This window comes from Salvelinus fontinalis, chromosome 7 (assembly GCF_029448725.1).
Source record: "Salvelinus fontinalis isolate EN_2023a chromosome 7, ASM2944872v1, whole genome shotgun sequence".
Classification (NCBI taxonomy): domain Eukaryota; kingdom Metazoa; phylum Chordata; class Actinopteri; order Salmoniformes; family Salmonidae; genus Salvelinus; species Salvelinus fontinalis.
The window spans coordinates 63,628,302-63,648,427 of NC_074671.1; the positions used below are offsets into that span (position 1 = coordinate 63,628,302).

Consider the following 20,126-nt stretch of genomic DNA (forward strand, 5'->3'; position numbering starts at 1 on the left):
ACACACATCTAGACCATCATCACAGACACCCTGGACCCACTGCAATTTGCATACCGCCCCCTACAGATCCACAGATGACGCAATCTCTATTGCACTTCACACTGCTGTCTCCCACCTGGACAAGAGGGGAAATAACTATGTGAGAATACTGTTCATAGACTACAGCTCAGCGTTCAACATCATAGTCCCCTCCAAGCTCATCACCAAGCTGGGGACACTGGGACTGAACACCTTCCTCTTCAACTGGATCCTGGACTTCCTGACAGGCCGGCCCTAGGTGGTGAGGGTAGGCAACAACACTGCTGCCACACTGATCCTCAACACGGGGGCCTCTTAGGGGTGTGTGCTTAGTTCCTTCCTGTACTCTCTGTTCACCTACAACAGCATGGCCAGGTGTAACAGTATAGCGTCTCTCTCCTCGCCCCTACCTGGGCTCGAACCAGGGACCCTCTGCACACATCATCAACTGACACCCACGAAGCATCGTTACCCATCGCACTACAAAAGCCGCGGCCCTTGCAGAACAAAGGGAACAACTACTTCAGGTCTCAGAGCGAGTGACGTCACCCGATTGAAACGCTATTAGTGCGCACCACTGCTAACTAGCTAGCCATTTCACATCGGTTACACAGGCACGACTCCAACACCATCATGAAGTTCTCTGACGACACAACAGTGGTAGACCTGATCACCGACGGCAATGAGACAGCCTACAGGGAGGAGGTTATGGATTTAGCAGTGTGGTGCCAGGACAACAACCTCTCCCTACTGACGTAAGATCAAGGAGCTGATCGTGGACTACAGGAGAAAGAGGGGAGAGCACACCCCCATTCACATTGACAGGGCTGTAGTGGAGCAGGTCGAGAGTTACAAGTTCCTTGGCGTCCACATAACTCAGGACTTAACATGGTCCACATACATCCACACAGTCGTGAAGAGGGCATGACTGTGCCTCTTCCCCCTCAAAAGATGAAAAGATTTGGCATGGGCCCTCGGATCCTCAAAATGTTCTACAGCTGCACCATCGAGAGCATCTTGACTGGCTGCATCACAGCTTGGTATGGCAAATGTACTGCTCTCGACCACAAAGCACTACAGAGGGTAGTGCCAACAGCCCAGTACATCACCGGGGCCGAGCTCCCTGCCATCCAAGACGTCTATATCAGGCGTGTCAGAGAAAGGCCCAAAAAATTGCCCCGAACTTCAAGCCATAGATAGTTCACTCTGCTACCGTCCAGCAAATGGTACCGGAGTATCAGCTCTTGTACCAACAGGCTACCAGATAGTTTCTACCCTCGAGCCATTAGACCGATAAATAGTTAATTAAATGCATACACACACACACACACACACACACTTACCGACACAACACAAACATGCATACAAACACACTTTTACACTCATCATATGCTTCTGCTACTCTGTTCATTGTTTTATTCTTATTAGTATCTATCCTGATGCCTAGTCACTTTACCTTGTAAACCTTTACCACCTTACACATCTACCTCAAATAGCTCGTACCCCTGCACATTGATCTGGTACTGGTACTCCCTGTATATAGCTCCACATTGATCTGGTACTGGTACTCCATGTATATAGCTCCACATTGATCTGGTACTCCATGTATATAGCTCCACATTGATCTGGTACTGGTACTCCATGTATATAGCTCCACATTGATCTGGTACTCCATGTATATAGCTCCACATTGATCTGGTACTGGTACTCCATGTATATAGCTCCACATTGATCTGGTACTGGTACTCCATGTATATAGCTACATTGTTGTGTATTTCATTCCTCTTGAGTTACTGTTTTAATGTGTTTTACTCTGCATGATCAGGTTGGGTTCATAAGCAAGCATTTCACGGCAAAATCTAAACTCATTGTATTCAAGCTCATACAATTTGATTTGATTCTGCTGTGACATTGTTCCACGACCTGACTCAGTTTTGGACTAACAAGTGGAGGACATGGAAGAGAGAGAGAGACAGAGAGCTGCAACCTATACTTATGTTTATTTATTTTCCCTTCTCATTCGTACTATTTGCAATTGCGAGAAAGAGAGAGTGAGAAACATGATTTCTGAGAAATCCTAACAGAATGTGAGTCAAAAAAATAAGTGATTAGAAAAACAAAGTAACAGAGTTCTTGGCAGGGGGAATTTGTTGCGCAAATGTGAGCCACAGATAGAGAGACATGATTTCTGAGAAATCATAACAGAAAGTGAGTCCCAAAAAAATAAAGAGAAATTCCGGGGATTGATGAGTAAATGACAGGAACGTTAAGGCTTAAAATAAACTGCTGGGGAGAAAGGAGGGGGGGAATCTGGGTCGAGATTTAGTTTTCAACTAATGTCACAAACAGAGGTAGATTAGGTTCAGTTGTTTAATTTAGCTGAGATTATTGTTTTCTCCCTGTGTTGCTGATGGTTATTCTGGTCCGCTCATACAGGAGTAATAAAGGCCCATTGCACTATTGTGAAATACTTAAATATGTTGTGTTGATTTAACATGAGGTGCAGCAACAGCCTCAGCACTCCTCCTTCCCTCTACGATGTCTGGCTATAGGCTAGGTTGGAATAGTCTGCTGTACAATGCCAAGGCTACGCAAAGTCACTGCAGGTAAATGGGCAGGGGCAGAAAGACTGCAGTCACACGTAGAGAGAGAAAGCGCTCCCATAGCACTGCCGAATGGCAGAGCAAAAGCGACTCTTCATTGCTAACTCCCGCCTGCGTGCATTCGACGTAACTTTTCAAAAAGCTACTCCCCTTCGGATGTGTAGGTTGTGTCCTTTGTCCACAGTTCGGGCTACTAGCTGGGTATATTTTACGCCTGCTACGTTAGTAGTAGCTGGGAGAACCAAACGAGATGGGGGCGAAGTAGGTGGCTCGCTAGCTAGATAAGAGTGAAGGTTGGACTGTCTACTGCAGGGGCTGTGGGTAGCCTTGGTTGTGGTATGCGGACTAAGTAGTTAGCAAGGATACGATTGAAAAAGGAAAACGCTGAGTTAAGTGTAACGGCATTCTCGCCTGCTCGTGAAGGGAATTTTTGAACTTGCAGTGTGTTTTATACACGACTGCTACCTGGTTGCTAGCTAGAAGCGGCATTGAACAGAGAGAGGGGAAAGGATCAACTTTCCAGCCTGACGCAGAACCGCAAACATGCAGTTGACGGAGTTCCTTGCTTCAGGAACCTTCCTGAGCCTGCTCCTTGTCCGGTGGTCCGACAGCCGTAAGTAAACAACAAAGCCCACTAAGCTATTGTTGGCACTGCGTGGGGATAACGTTGTTGTTTAGCTTGCCAGCTAGTTAATTGTTGTTGAATAATGTAATTTTTTTTCTGTTTAGCTGATGCTTTGAAACCTCACGCCCATGACTTTATGTCAGTAAGTTAGGGGCTGGATCATTTTAGCAACTAAAATGTAGTAAGATGGGAAATTCTGTTCTGTTCTGTGCTTGTGGGTACTTTCAGTTTCATTGTCCTCGGAAGAAGCTAACCAGTTCTTGAGAAGACACAGGAGAGCGAATCACGTTTTCGAGGAGACGAAACAAGGGCACCTGGAGCGAGAGTGTGTGGAAGAGAAGTGTAGCAAAGAGGAGGCGAGAGAAGTATTCGAGAACGACCCTGAAACAGTGAGTACACTACACACTTATTCACTACACACTTGACCGTGTCAAATCAAATGGAACTCATTGCACTTCTTTCCATTGCATATAGACACGGACTAGCTACGCACATTGGATTTGTCTAATGACTGATCCTATAGCCAACTTGTTTATAACATAACGATTCTGTGTATAGTGTTCAAGCTCCAAAATATGGGTATGACTAATTACTGACAAACACTTACCAGTCCAATCAAGATAGATATGACTAATTATTGGCAGACACTCACCAGTCCGATCAATTCATTGCACAGTAGTGTTCCCTTTGTGTTCAACTAGCACATTGGGCTTTGGGAAACATGCCAGATTATGTACATTTGCATACTACTGTAAGGTTTGTGATTATGTAAATGAACCTGCTTCTGCGTGATGGGATCATACATGGGAGTGATTATGCTAATGAGCGCTGTACTGCTGTGTTTTTGATTGGTCCTCGGGGAGGCTGCTTACAGTAAGCGGATGGAAGGTGACTAGGGGGAATGTGTTTTAATGAATTCCAGGCAGAGCAACAATGCGCTCACACACAGGTTTTAATCTGTCGTGTGTCTGTCACACAGGGCTCCTATCCCCTCAGGGTTATATACGTTAGGTCTAGGTTCTGCCAGCTAGCTTCATGACTGTGTTGAGCAGCCTCCAGCATCCATGCTATTAATAATTCTACATCCCAAATGCCTCCCTACTCCCTATACAGTGCACTACTTTTGACCAGGGCCCATAGAGACATCCAGTATAATTTTTCCTTGGTCAGTGTCATTTGGGAAGTAGACAATATGTAGATTGGCATATTAAACAGGCTTAATGCTGATCTGTAAATGTTGTCCATATATATTGTGATTGTTATAAGAAAAACATGTTTTTGTGAGGAAAGAGCTGGGGTGAATGTGAGAGTGGAGAGAGGTGCATCAGGGTGAGAGGGTTTGTAATGGGCTCAGAGAGGTGTGTGTGGTACTAGTGGTGGTGAGATCAGGGGGTGTAATGGGATCAGAGAGGAGGGTGTGTGTGGTACTAGTGGTGGTGAGATCGGGGGGTGTAATGGGATCAGAGAGGAGGGTGTGTGTGGTACTAGTGGTGGTGAGATCGGGGGGTTTGTAATGGGATCAGAGAGGAGGGTGTGTGTGGTACTAGTGGTGGTGAGATCAGGGGGTTTGTAATGGGATCAGAGAGGAGGGTGTGTGTGGTACTAGTGGTGGTGAGATCGGGGGGTGTAATGGGATCAGAGGAGGATGTGTCTGGTACTAGTGGTGGTGAGATCGGGGGGTGTAATGGGATCAGAGGAGGATGTGTGTGGTACTAGTGGTGGTGAGATCAGGGGGTTTGTAATGGGATCAGAGAGGAGGGTGTGTGTGGTACTAGTGGTGGTGAGATCAGGGGGTTTGTAATGGGATCAGAGAGGAGGGTGTGTGTGGTACTAGTGGTGGTGAGATCAGGGGGTTTGTAATGGGATCAGAGAGGAGGGTGTGTGTGGTACTAGTGGTGGTGAGATCAGGGGGTTTGTAATGGGATCAGAGGAGGATGTGTGTGGTACTAGTGGTGGTGAGATCGGGGGGTGTAATGGGATCAGAGGAGGATGTATGTGGTATTAGTGGTGGTGAGATCGGGGGGTGTAATGGGATCAGAGAGGAGGATGTGTGGTACTAGTGGTGGTGAGATCGGGGGGTGTAATGGGATCAGAGAGGAGGATGTGTGTGGTACTAGTGGTGGTGAGATCGGGGGGTGTAATGGGATCAGAGAGGAGGATGTATGTGGTATTAGTGGTGGTGAGATCGGGGGGTGTAATGGGATCAGAGAGGAGGATGTGTGTGGTACTAGTGGTGGTGAGATCGGGGGGTGTAATGGGATCAGAGAGGAGGATGTGTGTGGTACTAGTGGTGGTGAGATCGGGGGGTGTAATGGGATCAGAGAGGAGGATGTATGTGGTACTAGTGGTGGTGAGATCGGGGGGTGTAATGGGATCAGAGAGGAGGGTGTGTGTGGTATTAGTGGTGGTGAGATCGGGGGTGTAATGGGATCAGAGGAGGGTGTGTGTGGTACTAGTGGTGGTGAGATCGGGGGGTGTAATGGGATCAGAGAGGAGGATGTGTGTGGTACTAGTGGTGGTGAGATCGGGGGGTGTAATGGGATCAGAGAGGAGGATGTATGTGGTATTAGTGGTGGTGAGATCGGGGGGTGTAATGGGATCAGAGAGGAGGATGTATGTGGTATTAGTGGTGGTGAGATCGGGGGGTGTAATGGGATCAGAGAGGAGGATGTGTGTGGTACTAGTGGTGGTGAGATCGGGGGGTGTAATGGGATCAGAGGAGGGTGTGTGTGGTATTAGTGGTGGTGAGATCGGGGGGTGTAATGGGATCAGAGAGGAGGATGTATGTGGTATTAGTGGTGGTGAGATCGGGGGGTGTAATGGGATCAGAGAGGAGGATGTGTGTGGTACTAGTGGTGGTGAGATCGGGGGGTGTAATGGGATCAGAGAGGAGGATGTATGTGGTACTAGTGGTGGTGAGATCGGGGGGTGTAATGGGATCAGAGAGGAGGATGTGTGTGGTACTAGTGGTGGTGAGATCGGGGGGTTGTATCGTGACAGGACTGCAGCCTCATTCACAGATCCATTATTCATTTTAAACGTGCCTATCTCTGACTCTGCAGTTCTCTCACAACGCTGCAGTTCCCTGGCTCTGCAGAGGGAGTGTTCCTGGTTACCATACCCCTAACCTAGTCTCCCTAGCAACGAAGAGTCTTCAATTGCAGCCTTAGTCTCTCTCTCTGCAGCAGTTGGAAAGTTTCTGCCTGTTCCCCTCTATCACACTGTAGAAGGATAATGACGTTTTAGAAGTATCTCAGTAGAACTGCACACTGTCAGGAGTCTCTTATCTAAATCACCTTCCATTTACTGTTCTTCATCTTTCTCTTTCAGTGCAGCAGAACTCTCTGGAGAACCATGTCATTGTCCCATCAAGTCTTGTTCTAATTTTAAGTTTCCCCAGTTACCTCCATGTACTCTACTGTAGGCAGGAAGGAAGGAAGGAAGGAAGGAAGGCAGGTAGGAAGGCAGGCAGGCAGGCAGGAAGGCAGGCAGCTCGGTCCCAGAACTGTTTGTGCTCTAGCTAACTCCATTGCTGTCATTGTGAAACCAAAGACATGCTAACGAGTGACAAGGAGTTTATCATAATAGCACAAACAGACTGGCACCCGGGCTATTCTGCAGGAGAGAGAGTTGTAGAATGTTGACACATGTAGAACGTTCCCAGGAAGCCCTGGAGGGGCTACTAGTCTGTGTGGTGCCACACCCCGTTAACATGAGATGACATGATGCATATCTATCTATCAGACATACATCTAGTCTCAATCTGTCATGTTTGACCTCATAGTATTAAGAATAGACTGTTATCAAACATCACTAACAGCTTCTCTCCTTCTGTCCTCTCTCCTTCTGTCCTCTCCTTCTGTCCTCTCCTTCTGTTCTCTCCTTCAGGACTACTTCTTTCCAAAGTACTTGGGTAAGTTTGGTTCCTGTTCCCAACCTCTTCAGCGTTGGGTGAGATTGTTATTACTTGATTAGGATATTAGCATCTGTTGTATGGTGTTTAACTATCTTCTCTGCCCTGTCTCTCTCTCTCTGCCCGGTCTCTCTCTCTCTCTGCCCTGTCTCTCTCTGCCCTGTCTCTCTCTCTCTCTCTGCCCTGTCTCTCTCTCTCTCTCTGCCCTGTCTCTCTCTCTCTCTCTGCCCTGTCTCTCTCTCTCTCTCTGCCCTGTCTCTCTCTCTCTCTCTGCCCTGTCTCTCTCTCTCTCTCTGCCCTGTCTCTCTGTCTCCCTCTCTGATTAGCGTGCATGGAGAAGTTCGGAGACACGGACAAGAAGAAACAAGACCTGATCACCTGTGTTCACAGTGAGTTCCTCGTCTGTCTGTCCTCCTGACTAGGGCTGCAGACAGACAAACTGACTCACGTACAGTAGATGTGAGCATGTAGCTTCTCTCTCTACACCACTTTTATTTTAAAATATATATATTTTTTTACTTTCTATCATACTCATTTACCCACTCTCTCTCCTCTCTCATTCACCCTCTCTCTCTTTCACCCTCTCTCTCTTCTCTCCTCTCTCATTCACCCTCTCTCATTCCCTCTCTCTCTTCTCTCATTCACCCTCTCTCTCTCTCTCTTCTCTCCTCTCTCATTCACCCTCTCTCTCTTCTCTCCTCTCTTTCACCCTCTCCTCTCTCTCTTCTCTCCTCTCCTCTCTCACTCTCTCTCTCCTCTCCTCTCTCATTGTCTCTCTCTCGTTCACTGTCTCTCTCTCTCTCTCCTCTCCTCTCTCATTCCCTCTCTCTCATTCACCCTCTCTCTCTCCCTCTCACTCTCTCTCCCTCTCACTCTCTCTCCTCTCACTCTCTCTCCTCTCTCTCTCTCTCTCTCTCTCCTCTCTCACTCTCTCTCTCTCCTCTCTCATTCACCCTCTCTGTGTGGTTTATAAATGGTGCCTATGAGGAGCAGTGAGCACATAGTTCCTTCTGTTGGGCAGGGCAGGCTGCACTGCACCACCTCACTACTGCAGAACACTGAGAGAAAGTTCTCTGACTTAAGGTGGAGAAGATGAGAGGAGGAATGTCACTTCATGTCTATGGGTCAGTGTCTACTGGGCGTCAGCGAGCATGACGCGGCTAAACTGCTGCTGTGACTTTGAGACGGAGGGAGAGATGCGTGTGGAACTCTGCAGTAGTAACCAAGTGTGCGTGACACACCTCCTTTCAACCTCACGCACTCTGTGACTGCAGATCTGAGATTGGTGACGTGAGCAGGCTGTGACGCCAGTGAGGAGGGGGGGGGGGGGGGAGAGAGAACGGATAGCGTATTCTGCTGCATCAGGGCTGCTGAGACCCGGAGTGAGGGGGCCTGCCCACTCACTGTCTGCTGATTGGTTGTTGGAACTATAGTCAGTCAGCCAGCCAGGGAGTTGCTATGACTCAGCCGTGTGTCCAGGACAGAGAGATTGTCCCCCCCCCCCCCCGTCAGCACACCGTCAGCAGTAATGGACGGAGAAAGAACTGCAGGAACTACTAGTTTATATATAACACTCCAGGATGGATAGAGCGAGAGACGGGGGAGGAGAGAGCGAGAGACGGGGGAGGAGAGAGCGAGAGACGGGGGAGGAGAGAGCGAGAGACGGGGGAGGAGAGAGCGAGAGACATGCAGTAGGGCTTTTTATGCTGTCCTCAGAGATCCTGGGAGGGGAAAATAACTTTCTCTTTTTTTCAATAGCATCACAGCAAGCATTTTTGTCTGTCACAAATGGCACCCTTTTCCCTATATAGTGCACTGCTTTTAGGAATGTGAAATGTCAGAATAATAGTAGTGATAGTAGTTTCTTTCATCACATTCCCAGTAGTTCAGAAGTTTACATACACTCAATTAGTATTTGGTAGCCTTGCCTTTTAAGTTGTTTAACTTGGGTCAAACGTTTTGGGTAGCCTTCCGCAAGCTTCCCACAATAAGTTAGGTGAATTTTGGCCCATTCCTCCTGACAGAGCTGATGTAACGGAGTCAGGTTTGTAGACCTCCTTGCTCGCATATGCTTTTTCAGTTCTGCCCACAAATGTTCTATGGGATTGAGGTCAGGGCTTAGTGATGGCCACTCCAATACCTTGATTTTGTTGTCCTTAAGCCATTTTCCCACAACTTTGGAAGTATGCTTGGGGTCATTGTCCATTTGGTAGATCCATTTGCATCCAAGCTTTAACTTCCTGACTGATGTCTTGAGATGTTGCTTCAATATATCAACTTAATTTTCCATCCTCATGATGCCATTTATTTTGTGAGGTGCCCCAGTTCCTCCTGCAGCAAAGCACCCCACAACATGATGCTGCCACCCCCGTGCTTCACGGTTGGGATGGTGTTCTTCGGCTTGCAAGCCTCTCCCTTTTTCCTTCAAACATAACAATGGTCATTATGACCAAACAGTTCTATTTTTGTTTCATCAGACCAGAGGACATTTCTCAAAAATGTACAATCTTTGTCCCCAAGTGCAGTTGCAAACCGTAGTCTGGCTTTTTTATGGCGGTTTTGGAGCAGTGGCTTTTTCCTTGCTGAGCGGCCTTTCAGATTATATTGATATACGACTCGTTTGATTGTGAATATAGATACTTTTGTACCTGTTTCCTCCAGCATCTTTACAAGGTCCTTTGCTGCTGTTCTGGGATTGATTTGTACTTTTCGCACCAAAGTACGTTCATCTCTAGGAGACAGAACGCGTCTCCTTCCTGAGCGGTATGACAGCTGCCTGGTCCCATGGTGTTTATACATGCGTACTATTGTTTGTACAGATGAACGTGGTACCTTCAGGTATTTGGAAATTGCTCGCAAGGATGAACCAGACTTGTGGAGGTCAACTATTTTTTTCTGAGGTCTTGGCTGATTTCTTTTGATTTTCCCATGATGTCAAGCAAAGAGCCACTGAGTTTGTAGGTAGGCCTTGAAATACATCCACAGGTACACCTCCAATTGACTCAAATTATGTCAATTAGTCTATCAGAATCATTTTCTGGAATTTTCCAAGCTGTTTAAAGGCACAGTCAACTTAGTGTATGTAAACTTTTGACCCACTGGAATTGTGATACAGTGAAATAATCTGTCTGTAAACAATTGTTGGAAAAATGACTTGTGTCATGCACAAAGTAGATGTCCTAACCGACTTGCCAAAACTATAGTTTGTTAACAAGAAATGTGTAGAGTGGTTGAAAAACACTTAGGTTGGAGTCATTAAAACTCGTATGTAAACTTACAGCTTCAACTGTAGTAACATAGAGCTATGTACCTGCCTAAAACACTTCACATTATATAGTAACATAGAGCTATGTACCTGCCTGGACCAGCCTGGCTAAAGCACTTCACATTATATAGTAACATAGAGCTATGTACCTGCCTGGACCAGCCTGGCTAAAGCACTTTACATTATATAGTAACATAGAGCTATGTACCTGGCTAAAACACTTCACATTATATAGTAACATAGCTATGTACCTGCCTGGACCAGCCTGGCTAAAGCACTTCACATTATATAGTAACATAGAGCTATGTACCTGGCTAAAACACTTCACATTATATAGTAACATAGTGCTATGTACCTGCCTGGACCAGCCTGGTTAAAACACTTCACATTATATAGTAACATAGAGCTATGTACCTGGCTAAAACACTTCACATTATATAGTAACATAGTGCTATGTACCTGCCTGGACCAGCCTGGCTAAAGCACTTCACATTATATAGTAACATAGAGCTATGTACCTGGCTAAAACACTTCACATTATATAGTAACATAGAGCTATGTACCTGGCTAAAACACTTCACATTATATAGTAACATAGAGCTATGTACCTGCCTGGACCAGCCTGGTTAAAGCACTTCACATTATATAGTAACATAGCTATGTACCTGCCTGGACCAGCCTGGCTAAAGCACTTTACATTATATAGTAACATAGAGCTATGTACCTGGCTAAAACACTTCACATTATATAGTAACATAGAGCTATGTACCTGCCTGGACCAGCCTGGCTAAAGCACTTTACATTATATAGTAACATAGTGCTATGTACCTGCCTAGACCAGCCTGGTTAAAACACTTTACATTATATAGTAACATAGAGCTATGTACCTGCCTGGACCAGCCTGGCTAAAGCACTTTACATTATATAGTAACATAGTGCTATGTACCTGCCTAGACCAGCCTGGTTAAAACACTTTACATTATATAGTAACATAGAGCTATGTACCTGCCTGGACCAGCCTGGCTAAAGCACTTTACATTATATAGTAACATAGTGCTATGTACCTGCCTAGACCAGCCTGGTTAAAACACTTTACATTATATAGTAACATAGAGCTATGTACCAGCCTGGCTAAAACACTTCACATTATATAGTAACATAGAGCTATGTACCTGTCTAGACCAGCCTGGTTAAAGCACTTCACATTATATAGTAACATAGCTATGTACCTGCCTGGACCAGCCTGGCTAAAGCACTTCACATTATATAGTAACATAGAGCTATGTACCTGTCTGGACCAGCCTGGCTAAAGCACTTCACATTATATAGTAACATAGAGCTATGTACCTGCCTAGACCAGCCTGGCTAAAGCACTTCACATTATATAGTAACATAGAGCTATGTACCAGCCTGGCTAAAACACTTTACATTATATAGTAACATAGAGCTATGTACCTGCCTAGACCAGCCTGGCTAAAGCACTTCACATTATATAGTAACATAGAGCTATGTACCTTCACATCTATGACTTGCTGTACTGTAGGATGTTATTTCTCTGACAGGATGACCTCTAATGCTCTCTTTCTTTCTCCTCTCTCGCTCTCTCCCCCCCCCTCTCCCTCTCTCTTTCCCCCCTCTCTCCCCTTCCCTTCCCCCTCTCTCAGATATTCCAGACCAGTGCTCTCCGTCTCCCTGTAATCCTCGAGGTACGGTGCGCTGTGAGGACAAAAAGGGTGACTTCCTCTGCCACTGCTTCACTGGCTGGACAGGAGTCCGTTGTGAGAAAGGTACTGTGACCTGATCTTCAGAAACACAGTGGACTTGTTCCACGTTGCAGCCCACTGGCTGATCGACAAATCACCTGGCATCAGAAATAACTACTCATTACTAGTTGGAGATCAGTCAGTCACAATTTACCCACAATACATCCCAGATGTGATGCTGAGGAATACGGCCAGTGTATTGGGTACATAGAGCCTGGCCACATGGTCAGGGAGAAGTCCTAGGGCTACTATGTATTGTTTGTTAGGCCAACTTGTCACACATACAAAGTGACAGAGGTGGGGGACAGAGAAGATTTTCTGCAGTGTCACACTGTCTCCAGCATGTGACAATGATCGGTACAGGGTGTGTCCTGTCTGACCTTGACTTGGATAGACAGTGACTAAGCCACTAAGCTATCTCCATCCACACAGACACACACGCCGTCCCTGGAGTGCCACTGGGTTGTGGTTGGGCTCTGTGTGAGTTGTCTATATGTCTCTGCCCTCGCTCTGTCTCTCCCTCCCTGTCTCTATATGTCGGTCAGGTCAATATGGACTGGATGTGCAGGAAGTGAACCGGTCACATGTAGAACAGGCTGAGAAGTCACATGACCCTGCGAAGAGAAGGTCAGCGCTGGGCTGGTGACCTGTCTCTACAGAGGGGGAGGGGGCTGGTGACCTGTCTCTACGGAGGGGGAGGGGGCTGGTGACCTGTCTCTACGGAGGGGGAGGGGGCTGGTGACCTGTCTCTACGGAGGGGGAGGGGGCTGGTGACCTGTCTCTACGGAGGGGGAGGGGGCTGGTGACCTGTCTCTACGGAGGGGGAGGGGGCTGGTGACCTGTCTCTACGGAGGGGGAGGGGGCTGGTGACCTGTCTCTACGGAGGGGGCTGGTGACCTGTCTCTACGGAGGGGGCTGGTGACCTGTCTCTACGGAGGGGGCTGGTGACCTGTGTCTACGGAGGGGGCTGGTGACCTGTGTCTACGGAGGGGGCTGGTGACCTGTGTCTACGGAGGGGGCTGGTGACCTGTGTCTACGGAGGGGGCTGGTGACCTGTGTCTACGGAGGGGGAGGGGGCTGGTGACCTGTCTCAGTGTGAATGCCTCCTGCACTGCTGTTGTCTGTTTCCCAAATGACCCCTATTCCTGATTTATAGTGCACTACTTTTGACCAGAACACCATGGGAATAGGGAGCCATTTGGAATGCAGACTCCATGGCTCACTTTTCTGTGGTGACTCATCCTGCCACCTAGCTGTTGGTCGGCGGGGGAAAGCACAACGTGTCTGACTGACTCTGAGGCTTTTCCACTGGCCAACCACAAGTACTCAGAAACCATTCAGCTCATCAGAGCAGTCACTCAGGACTAACGGGTCCCAAATAAGTGGCATTTTTCTAAATAGAAACCGCCGGAAAAGAGACGTGTGTGTGTGTGATTTATTTAGTTAAGACATGGTCTTTCATCGTGTGTATAAACGTTGATTGACGTGTACAAACGTTTTGATCAGAACTCACATTAAAGTGTCATGCGACACAGCTATGTTCAATGTAGTTGATGGATAAAGTGATTGGTTCATATTGTCACATGTCCTCTGTGTCTTTCCTGTGATTGGCAGATGTCAACGAGTGCAACAAGAGGAATGGAGGATGTGACCACGAGTGTAACAACACTATGGGTAGCTACCATTGCTCCTGTCGCCGTGGTTATATGCTGGTCGGACGCCAGATGTGTAACGGTAAGACACACACACACACACACACACACACACACACCTTACCTGAAGGAAGCATTGAACTGTCCTTCCTGTGTGTGTGTTTCAGACGTGGATGAGTGCCAGGATCCAGGTATGTGTGGGACAGCGAGGTGTGTGAACCAGGATGGAGCCTATGACTGTCTGTGTGAGACGGGATACGTTTACGACAACAACACCAAGACCTGCCTAGGTGAGCAGTACACCAAAAACACATTACTCAGTACTGGTACATTATATACAAGTAATACATATACATACTATAATGTATAGAATACATTATATACAGTGCATTCAAAAAGTATTCAGACCCCTTGACTTTTCCACGTTTTGTTACGTTACAGCCTTATTCTAAAATGGATTAAAAATAAACCGTATGTCATCAATCTACACACAATACCCCATAATGACAAAGCAAAAACAGGTTTTTAGAAATGTTTGCAAATGTATTGAAAATAAAAAACAGAAATACCTTATTTACATAAGTGTTCAGACCCTTTGCTATGAGACTCAACATTGAGCTCTGGTGCATCCCGTTTCCACTGATCATCCTTGAGATGTTTCTATAACTTGATTGTTGTCAACCTGTGGTAAATTCAATTGATTGGACATGATTTGGAAAGTCACACCCCTGTCTATATAATGTCCCACAGTTGACAGTGCATGTCAGAGCAAAAACCAAGCCATGATGTCGAAGGAATTGTCCGTAGAGCTCCGAGACAGGATTGTGTCGAGGCACAGATCTGGGGAAAGGTACCAAAACATTTCTGCAGCATTGAAGGTCCCCAAGAACACAGTGGCCTCCATCTTTCTTAAATGGAAGAAGTATGGAATCACCAAGACTCTTCCTAGAGCTGGCCGCCCGGTCAAACTGAGCAATCGGGGGCGAAGGGCCTTGGTCAGGGAGGTGGCCAAGAACCCGATGGTCACTCTGACAGAGCTCTAGAGTTCCTCTATGGAGATGGGAGAACCTTCCAGAAGGACAACCAACTCAGCAGCGCTCCACCAATCAGGCCTTTATGGTAGAGTGACTAGACGGAAGCCACTCCTCAGTAGAAGGCACATGACAGTCTGCTTGGATTCTCTGGTATGATGATACCAAGATTGAACTCTTTGGCCTGAATGCCAAGGGTCACGTCTGGAGGAAACCTGGCACCCTCCATACGTGCTGTGGGCATGTTTTTCAGCGGCAGGAACTGGAAGACTAGTTAGGATCGAGGGAAAGATGAACGGAACCAAGTACACAGAGATCCTTGATGAAAACCTGCTCTAGAGCGATCAGGACCTCAGACTGGGGAAAAGGGTTCACCTTCCAACAGGACAATGAGTCTCTGAATGTCCTTGAGTGGCCCAGCCAGAGCCCGGACTTCAACCCAATCAAACATCTCTGGAGAGACCTGAAAATAGCTGTGCAGCAACACTCCCCATCCAACCTGACAGATCTTGAGAGGATCTGCAGAGAAGAATGGGAGAAACTCCCCAAATACAGGTGTGCCAAGCTTGTAGCTTCATACCCAAGAAGACTTGAGGCTGTAATCACTGCCAAAGGTGCTTCAACAAAGTACTGAGTAAAATGTTAGAGAACTTTAAAAAAAATATATTTTTAAGTCAAGGCGTCTGAAGACATTCCTTAATGCAGTGTGTGTATATATATGTCACACAGCCAGCTAGCTGGTCTAGTGGTGCAGCCAGCTGTGTTGTAGAGCCAGCTAGCTAGTTTAGTGGTGCAGCCAGCTGTGTTGTAGAGCCAGCTAGCTAGTCTAGTGGTGCAGCCAGCTGTGTTGTAGAGCCAGCTAGCTAGTCTAGTGGTGCAGCCAGCTGTGTTGTAGAGCCAGCTAGCTAGTCTAGTGGTGCAGCCAGCTGTGTTGTAGAGCCAGCTAGCTAGTCTAGTGGTGCAGCCAGCTGTTATTCATAATTACCAACACACGCACTCTGTCATACACACATACATATGCCAGTGGAGGCTGGTGGGAGGCGCTATAGAAGGACCGGCTCATTGTAATGGAACGGAGTCCGACGTGGTTTCCATACGTTTCATGTTTTTGGACCATTCCAGTCATTTACAATGAGCCTGTCCTCCAATAGCTCCTCCTACCAGCCTCCACTGACATACACAATCTCTCTCACACACACTCTGAGACAGACACAGACGACTGCCAAAGTAAGCTGTTAGCACGTCATCTTTTTATTTATAGTCAAAACATTCCGTTTTATTTTTTTTAGAAGGCCGATCTCTATCTGCACGACATCCTCTCCTGCCAAACGCTCAATGGTCCTTTTAAAATGTCATTGGGAAATGTAATCCTAGTCTTTTATTGGTCAAACAATTTTGTTCCTGTCTTGCATTCTACTTACTGAGAGGGAGGGAAAGCGGGGGAGGGAAGAGAGGGAGGGAGGGAAGAGAGCGGGGGAGGGAAGAGAGCGGGGGAGGGAAGAGAGCGGGGGAGGGAAGAGAGCGGGGGAGGGAAGAGAGCGGGGGAGGGAAGGTGGGAGGCGGTCACAGTCACTCTTTAGAAGAACTAACATTTATCCATCTGTATCATAATAAACCTCATGGCCTTCTAAGGTCATTCAGACAGACGTGGACAGACGTTCTGGCTTCATCCCAAATGGTTCCCCATTCCCTATGTAGTGCACTACTTTAGACCCCGGCTGTAGGGGAATAGGGTGCCATTTGGGACATGGTTCAGTTGACATCAGGCGAGATCTAAGTCAGGACTTGTTCCTCCATCTGTTGATGCTGATAACATTTTAGAGACGTTGTTTTTCACTTCAGAGGTTTTCTCCCCCAGCCTTGTCTGGGGGTTGTAGTTCCAGAGATGGACCAATGGACACCCTTCTCTCTCTGTTTTTTCTCTCCCTCTCCCCCCCCTCTCTCTCTGTCAGATGTGGATGAGTGTGAGCAGGGAGTGTGTGAGGAGTGTGTGAACACACCCGGTAGTTTCCGGTGTTTCTGTGACGGTCGGCAGGGCAAGAAGTTGAGCCGCGACCTCAGGAGCTGTCAGGTAAAAAGTCCCCACTCACATTATCAAGACCTGTAGGAAACATTATCAAGACCTGTAGGAAACATTATCAAGACCTGTAGGAAACATTATCAAGACCTGTAGGAAACATTATCAAGACCTTACCTGTAGAAAACACCCCCCATTTATTAGTCTGCGATTCAATCAAAGGTTCATTATCGACAAGCAGCACTGTACTCTAGACCAGGGCTGCCCAACCCTCTTCTTGGAGATCTACCGTCCTGTGGATTTTCAGTCTACTAGCTACTTCCAGACACAAATGGGAGAACACCTCACTCTGAGCATGTTACTCAGCGTAGCAGAGCTGGTCAGGCTGTTCTCATGTTATCCAGAGCGTTGGTGACTGTAACTGTGCTGCTGGCAACAATTTAATGATGTTTTTTTGCCGACATTTACTGACACTGGTTATATTCAACGGTGTAGCGCGTTCCTAAATTCCTCAGTTATTCTGCGCTCTGAAATCGGAGTAGATGGCCGGAGTGAATTTACGGCTGCATCACTAGACTCTCTTTCCCCCACCTCTCTCTCCTCCCCCTCTCTCCTCCTCCACCCCTCTCTCTCCTCCCCCTCTCTTTCCTCCCCCTCTCTCCCCCACCAGGAGATCACTACATGTGTGTCTCTCACCATGAAGAGGAACTCCCGTTCTCTCTACCTGGGCCGGATGTTCAGCGGTGTTCCAGTGGTCAGGCTACGCTTCCGCAGGAGAGTCCAGACTGGGTAGGCCTTACCTTTGACCTCTAACCTTTTAACCTTACCAGTCTCCTGAGGTTTCAATCTCTTTTCCAAGAGAGACCTGGAAAGATGCCAGCAAGGCAAAAGCATTTTAAGGGTTTGTAGTTCCAACCATAGTCTTGTACCATTGTAGAATTATATTACATCCTGTCTTTATCTCTCTCTCCCTCCTCTAGCTTCTCAGCTGAGTTTGACCTCCGTACCTTTGACCCGGAGGGGGTCATCTTCTTCGCTGGTGGTCACCTGAACAGTTCCTGGATTGTTCTGGCAATGCATCATGGGAAACTGGAGCTGCAGCTGAGGTACGGGGCGGTCAGCCGGGTCACCAGCAGCGGGCCCGTCGTCAACGACGGACAGTGGAGAAAGGTCAGAGGTTATTCTGGGGTTTACAAGGGGGGGGGGGGGGTGTAACTTATGGGTTGGGTCTCAATAGTCTAAAGTGGCATCTCCTCTCCAGAGGGGTCGTTGACTCAGGCTTGCATCCCAAATGGCCCCCTATTCCCTATGTAGCGCACTACTTTTTGGAGGAGGTGTTACTGGTGACCTGGTCAGAATGTGTGCACTGTAAAGGAAATAGGATATCATTTAGGATATAATAGGATATCATTTAGGATATAACAGGATATAATTTGGGACTGAGACACTAGGATAAGAACGTGTCAAATGTTTTTTTAACAATTTGAGCTCCTGTCTTTTCTGATTGGTCTGTAGATCTCAGTGGAGGAGCAGGGGCGGAGTCTGGTGATAAAGATTGACAGGGAGGCGGTGATGAAGATAGCTGTGAATGGAGATCTGTTCACCCTGAAGAAAGGCTTGCATGAACTCAACCTGACTGTAGGGGGCGTCCCTTTCAAAGAGGACAGTCTCATCAACCAGGTTAGGGGGGTGGGGTATTCTCTCTAGAATCTCTGTTATGGGGAGATGTGTGTGTGTGTGTGTGTTGTGTTCTCTGCCTAATGTGTGTGTGTTCTCCAGGTGAACCCGAGGTTTGATGCCTGTATGCGCGAGTGGCGCTGGTTAACAGGAGAGGATACGTCCATTCAGGAGACCATCAAGTCTAATGACAACATGCAGTGTTTCAGTACAGAAAACCCCGGAACCTATTACCCTGGGACAGGCTTCGCTCTGTTCAACATCACATACGGTGGGTCTGTTGTGTGTGTCTCTATGCATCTTCTGATTTGTATGTATGGTTTACACATTTACCTGTGTGTGTATAACCACATCTCTCTCCCCCAGCAGAGTCCCAGTCTCTGAGTATCCAGCTGACTCTGAGACCAGCCTCCACTGTTGGGGTTCTATTGGCTCTGGTGTATCAGGACAGCGTGTCTCTCTCCATCTCTCTCTCCGACTACCACAGAGACAACCAGGAGTGGCGGGAGGTGAGATGTTACTTTGACCCGACGTTGTCGGTCTGTCTGACTCAATTTGCTTTATTGGCATAATGTAACAATGTAGATATTGCCAAAGCTTACTTTGGAGATTTACAATATTAACAGAATTCAAATAATAATAATAATAATAATCAATATTGTCAGGGACAACAGTAACAACAATAATCAAGGGTCAAAATAACCATTGAAAGATAACAATAGAGGACATGTGCAGGTTGGTCGGTCAGACACTGTTCCTCATCTTATGGCAGGCAGCAACGTAGTGCGCTGCCAACCCACAGCTCTCTGCGTCCTCCCCCAACAGGACGGGTAGCCTATCCTCAGCAGAGAGGTCTTTGAAACCTTGAATAAGGGTTTCATATTTGGGGAAATGAAACTCTAATTGTTTTTTATTTTTGACATTTTGCTGGAAAGGCAGCTCCGTCTCAGGTTCTGCTGTTGTGCAGTGGTTGCACAGCCTTTCCTCTACAGCAGGGGTGTCAAACTCATTCCACGGAGGGCCTAGTGTCTGCAGGTTTTTGGTTTTTCCTTTCAATAAAGCCCTAGACAACCAGGTGTGGGGAGTTCCTAACTAATTAGTGATGTTAATTCATCAATCAAGTACAAGGGAGGAGCGAAAACCCGCAGACACTCGGCCCCCCGTGGAATGAGTTTGACACCTGTGCTCTACAGGGAGCCAGGTTTTCCTGTGTCTACCCTTCTCAATGGCAAGGCTGTGCTCACTGAGCCTGTACTTTGTCAAGGTTTTTCTAAGGTTTTGATCAGTAACCATGGTCAAATAGTTAGCCACGGTATACTGTCGATTTAGGGCCAGGTAGCACTGCATTTTGCTTTGTGCTTGTGTTTCCCAATAAGCAATATAGTTTTGTTTTAACTGTGTTGTAATTTGGTTTATTCTGATTGATTGGATGTTCTGGTCCTGAGGCTTCAGTGTGTTAGAACAGGTTAGTGAACTCAGGACCAGCTGGATGAGGGGACTGCGGCTTCAGTGTGTTAGTAGAACAGGTTTGTGAACTCAGGACCAGCTGGATGAGGGGACTG

At 47.2% G+C, this 20,126-nt stretch overlaps 2 protein-coding genes across 3 annotated transcripts in view; one reads left to right on the forward strand and one right to left on the reverse strand.

Moving 5' to 3' along the window:
- The window catches only part of LOC129860198 (LIM and senescent cell antigen-like-containing domain protein 1), a 27,655-nt gene extending 15,624 nt beyond the window's left edge, over positions 1-12,031 (reverse strand). The window contains exon 1 of the mRNA XM_055930583.1: positions 11,939-12,031. The gene's annotated coding sequence lies outside the window, so the exon portion shown is untranslated. The remainder of the gene's footprint in view (positions 1-11,938) is intronic.
- On the forward strand, positions 2,554-19,151 carry gas6 (growth arrest-specific 6). 2 transcript variants are annotated; one of them, XM_055930516.1, is made up of 13 exons: positions 2,554-3,234; positions 3,475-3,635; positions 7,135-7,159; positions 7,486-7,548; positions 12,089-12,211; positions 13,802-13,921; positions 14,007-14,129; positions 16,823-16,941; positions 17,558-17,676; positions 17,868-18,057; positions 18,403-18,567; positions 18,667-18,835; positions 18,931-19,151. In XM_055930516.1, exons 1-13 carry the CDS (start codon positions 3,165-3,167, stop codon positions 19,134-19,136), a joined length of 1,653 nt encoding a protein of 550 aa, XP_055786491.1. In that variant the 5' UTR covers positions 2,554-3,164; the 3' UTR covers positions 19,137-19,151. The 2 variants fall into 2 exon arrangements, with proteins under 2 accessions (XP_055786491.1, XP_055786492.1); XM_055930517.1 differs by having other exon boundaries at positions 2,556-3,234; positions 18,934-19,151.
- Positions 19,152-20,126: the final 975 nt, after the last annotated feature.